Here is a 4957-nt window from a genome sequence, read left to right as displayed (position 1 = left end):
CTTAGACAGAATTAAGGTTGAAAAAAAAATTGAAACAAAATTGATGAATTTGGACTGTTGTTCTTGCTGTTAGTGTGCTTGTTGTTAAGTGATGATTGTGTTAAGGTTAATAGATTTATCGCAGTGAGTTATAGGAAAATGGTTTATACCAAGCGCACTAGAAGTATTGGAAGACGAGGACGTAGAGAAGTTGGTCTAGGACCAAGAAGAGGATGAAGAAAAAATAGTTAGCATATGAACTATGTGTGGCTAAGTTTTATTGCAATAAGTTGGTAGCCTAGAGCTGCGATATCTCAGTGTTTTCTTTTATTTAGTATAAACTTGTTAAGTATGAGCTGATTGACATGATTATGGAATGAAATAAACTTGTGTTGGTGTTTAAATCTTGTTAAATAGTTGTGGAATGCTAAGTTGTGTATAAGAATAGTTATTTATAATCTGTTATACGCATATAGTTAACAAAGAAGGAATGTATCAACGATCGAGAAGGACTCTATCGGTCGCTCCCGATGCCGAGGAAACACCTCTGGTCGGGGCTACCCCTACTGTACCAGGGGTGATACCAGCCTCTGTTGCGGCCATGAGGACCGCGAGCACTAGAGGCAGAGGATGAGGCAAAGAAAGATCGCAAACAAGACCAAGTGAGCCAGAGCCCTCGGTACAAGAGAGCTTTGCATCGGGCAGAGGTAGAGGCCGAGGCAGAGGTCGCACACGGGCAGCGACCACCACCCCTGTGGACCTTATTGCTCAAGAGGTGTCCAGAGCTCTGCAAGCTGCTTTGCCTGCTGTTATAACACAAGTAAGAGAGGCAGACCAGAGGAATGAAGAGGCTAGAGAAGCTAGCGTGGTAAGAGAAGTGGTTAGCAACATCAATGATAGAGAAAGGTCAAAAGCTAATAGCACTAGCACGGGACAGAGGGGTTGTAGCTACAAAACTTTCTTAGCATGCAAACCCCAACCATTTCAGGGTGAGTCAAACCCAGTTACGGCCCTGAGATGGATAAAGGAGACAGAGATGGTCTTCAAAGTTAGCAAATATGCAGAGGAAGACAAGGTGACTTATGCTGCTTCCATGATGAAGTCTGAAGCCCTATTCTGGTGGGAAATAATTACCAGCCTAAGGGGCGAAGAGGCTGTAGCAAAGATGTCATGGGATGAGTTCAAGGTGTTGTTCAACAAGAAGTTTGCCCAAGAACTGCTGTAAAACAGTTGGAAGAAGAATTCTTGAGGTCAGAACAAGGAAGCTTAACGGTCAAGGAGTATACGACCAACTTCACAGAGAAGGCTAGATTCTCTGAGCATTATGTATCCACTGAGGAGAGACGGGTACAGCGTTTCATATGGGGATTGAAAGCATCCATCAAGGAGTTTGTCCTCACTATGAAACCAACTACTTTCCAAGAGGCTGTGAATGCAGCCGAAGTTAGAGAAAAGGAAATGGTCCGCCAAGAATCCGAGCGGGGCCAGCTGAAGAGAAAATGGGAGGGTTCAAACAACGAAGCCCGAAGACAAAAAGTTGGGAACTCGGAAAGGAAGGTATGGCAAGAACAATCGGGCAAACCATGTCCTAAATGCAACCTTGTGCATAGAGGAGAATGCCTGGTTAACCCCAGGGTCTGCTAATGGTGTGGGAAGGCTGGACACTTGTCCCAAGACTGCAGAATGGAACGAAGAGAGAGATTATGCTACATCTGCAAGTCACCCAATCATGTGCAAGCAGACTGCCCGCAAAGGAAGAAGGATGTTACGACCATTCAAGGAGGAAGCAGAGGTGGGAAAGGAGAGGAACGACGACCAGAAGCACCAAGACCAAAAGGGAGGGTGTTCCAAATGATTGCAGCCAAGGCTGAGAAAACCCCGGATGTGGTAACAGGTATCTTCCTGGTTAATTCTGTACATGCAAAAGTGTTGTTCGATTCTAGCATGAATAAATCATTTGTATCCACTACTTTCTTCCATGACTTGAATAGAGTAGCTAAGCCTCTAAGTTCAGCATTAGAAGTAGAAACTGCTGATGACAACAGGGTAGTGATTAAGGAAGAATATGATGACTGCATTATATAGGTAGATGGTAGTTCTATTCCACTCAAGCTGCTCCCTATGACACTAGGGGAGTTTGATATAATAATCGGGATGGACTGGTTAGCTAAAAACCAAGCCAGAATCCTGTGTAATAAGAAGATAATCCAGATTGAGGTACCGGGTAGTGGGAGATTAATAATCTATGAAGATAGAAGGGATAGGAAGGCTAGCATGATCTCCCTACTCAAGGCCAGACGATGTATAAAGAAAGGATGCCAAAGTTATTTGGCATATGTGATCAACGTTAAGAAGGAGAAGAGTGCGATGGAAGATATTAAGGTGGTAAGAGACTTCCCATAAGTCTTCCCGGATGACCTGACCAGTCTTCCGCCAAAAAAACAGGTGGAGTTTCAGGTTGATCTGGTACCTGGAACTGCACCTATTGCCTGCGCACCTTACCGACTTGCACCATCAGAGATGAAAGAACTGATGACTCAGTTGCAAGATCTATTGGACAAGGGTTTCATACGCCCTAGTACATCACCTTGGGGAGCTCCAGTGCTGTTTGTCAAAAAGAAGGATGGTACAATGCGAATGTGCATTGACTACCGGGAGCTCAACAAAGTGACTATCAAGAATAGATATCCGCTTCCAAGAATTGATGACCTCTTTGATCAACTTCAGGGTGCAAGTTACTTCTCGAAGATTGATCTACGATCGGGTATCACCAACTAAGGGTAAAGGATGAAGATGTATCCAAGACTGCCTTTAGGATGAGGTATGGGCATTATGAATTCCTGGTGATGCCATTCGGAATGACTAATGCACCTGCAGCGTTCCTAGACTTGATGAATAGAGTCTGCAAACCATACTTGGATAAGTTTGTCATCATTTTTATAGACGACGTTCTTGTATATTCACGTACCAAGGAGGAGCATGAGGAACACTTACGGGTTGTTTTAGATCTACTAAAACAGGAAAAACTGTACGCGAAACTCTCCAAGTGTGAGTTCTGGCTACGAGAGGTGCAATTCCTTGGTCATGTGGTGAACCAAGAGGGAATAAAGATCGACCCAACCAAGATAGAGGCAATACAGAGGTGGGATCCACCCTGGACCCCTTCTGAAATTCGAAGCTTCTTGGGTCTGGCCGGTTATTATCGAAAGTTTATTCAAGACTTCTCAAAGATAGCTACCTCTTTGACAGCTCTTACTAAGAAAGGAGCTAAGTTCGAATGAGGGACAGCTAAAGATGAGGCCTTCAAACTCTTGAAGGAAAAATTGAGCTCTGCACCAGTCCTCAGTTTACCAGCAGGAACTAAAGGTTTGGTGGTCTACAACGATGCCTCTAAGTTGGGCCTAGGTTGTGTGTTGATGCAGCAAGGGAAGGAATTGCGTATGCCTCCCTGCAGTTGAAAGAGCATGAGAGGAGGTATCCAACTCATGACTTGGAATTGGCAGCGGTGGTATTTGTACTAAAAATTTGGAGGCACTACCTCTATGGTGTAAAGTGCCAGATCTTTACTGATCACAAGAGTCTCAAGTACTTGTTTGATCAAAAAGATCTCAATATGAGACAATTAAGATGGCTGAAGTTGTTGAAAGATTATGATTGTGAGATCTTATACCACCCCGGAAAGGCCAACATGGTGGCTGATGCTAAGAAAGGGGTACTCCACTACGTGTTAAGGCTCTAAGGATGGAGGTCACCACTAGCTAGATTGAAGACCTGAAGAAAATCCAAGAGGAGGCCTTGGCAGAAGAAAACATAAGGAAGGAAAGAATGGTGGGGGCTAGTCCATTGCTGGAAAACAATGGTAATGGACTAAAATGTTATAAGGGTAGAATTTGGGTTCCTCGCTTGGGAAATTTTCGTAGCCAAGTTTTGGACGAGGCCCATAAATCTCGTTACTCCATCCATCCTGGAAATAATAAGATGTACTAGGATTTACGAAAATCGTATTGGTGGCCAGGGTTGAAGAAGGTATAGCTCACTATGTTGAGAGATGTTAGACATGTTTGCAAGTGATTGTTGAACACCAGCGACCGTTTCGTAAACTTCAACCTTTGGAGATACCCATGTGGAAATGGGACCACATCACCATGGATTTCGTGACTAAACTTCCCCGAACACCAAAAGGTTTTGATGTGATATGGGTAATAGTGGACAGACTCACCAAGTCTGCCCACTTTCTGCCTATTAGAGAGACCTACTCAATGGACATATTAGCCAAGTTGTACATAAATGAGATTGTAACCCGACATGGGGTTCCATTATCAATAGTCTCCGACAGAGACAGTTGATTTACATCTACATTCTGGCGGAGCTTCCGAAGAGAGTTGGGTTCTCAAATAAAGCTTAGTACAGCATACCACCCGCAGACAGATGGTAAGAGTGAAAGGACCATCCAAACGCTGGAAGACATGTTGCAGGCGTGTGCTATTGACTTTGCGGGGTCATGGGAAAGTCATCTTCCCTTAATAAAATTCTCCTATAACAACAGCTATCATGCGAGTATCCAAGTCGCACCATGTTAGCTTTATTTTTAAAGCTAATAATTAACTTGAAAAAGTTTCATGAAACAATCCAGAGCTAGAAGACGAACTGAAGAAGTATATGTGCCAAAACGTCTAAAGTCTAGAAGACTAGCCTCTGTGCTAAAGAGTCCCGGATAACCAGAGCTTCTTTCAGAGACTACAGAGCTTCTGTGAAGACCAGAGCCTCTGTGAGGTTCTATGCGGAGCAGAATTCTTGGACTCCAAGTCCCTTGGACCAGAGCTTCTATGAATGCTCACAGAACCTCTGGTGATGCTAACAAAGCCTCTATTCTATTTGACAAGAGACTCTCTGGCTGTGCCGTCCTCTGTTATCTTTTAGATGACTACCTTCAGTTTCCTTTATCTGGATAAGGCTACTCCTGTTCTGGATAGCATTA

The 4957-nt window shown here is 43.8% G+C and overlaps 1 protein-coding gene across 1 annotated transcript; it reads left to right on the top strand.

Annotated features, from left to right (window-relative positions):
* Window positions 1–1015: 1015 nt before the first annotated feature.
* LOC112516236 lies at window positions 1016–2064 on the top strand. Its single transcript, XM_025123255.1, has 3 exons — window positions 1016–1165; window positions 1210–1536; window positions 1636–2064. Exons 1-3 carry the CDS (start codon window positions 1016–1018, stop codon window positions 2062–2064), a joined length of 906 nt encoding a protein of 301 aa, XP_024979023.1.
* Window positions 2065–4957: the final 2893 nt, after the last annotated feature.

The sequence above is a fragment of the Cynara cardunculus genome (assembly GCF_001531365.2).
Source record: "Cynara cardunculus var. scolymus isolate 2C chromosome LG 8, CcrdV1, whole genome shotgun sequence".
NCBI classification, from domain to species: domain Eukaryota; kingdom Viridiplantae; phylum Streptophyta; class Magnoliopsida; order Asterales; family Asteraceae; genus Cynara; species Cynara cardunculus.
Note: the sequence above shows the minus strand (reverse complement) of the source record. Positions and strands in the feature narration are given on the sequence as shown.

Bases quoted from the DNA above. Each gene is read 5' to 3' on its own strand.
- LOC112516236 (XM_025123255.1), top strand. From the start codon at position 1,016: ATGGTCTTCAAAGTTAGCAAATATGCAGAGGAAGACAAGGTGACTTAT. The intron at 1,166-1,209 runs GTGTTGTTCAAC...GCTGTAAAACAG, and splicing joins TGTCATGGGATGAGTTCAAG to TTGGAAGAAGAATTCTTGAG. The intron at 1,537-1,635 runs GTATGGCAAGAA...TGGTGTGGGAAG, and splicing joins TTGGGAACTCGGAAAGGAAG to GCTGGACACTTGTCCCAAGA.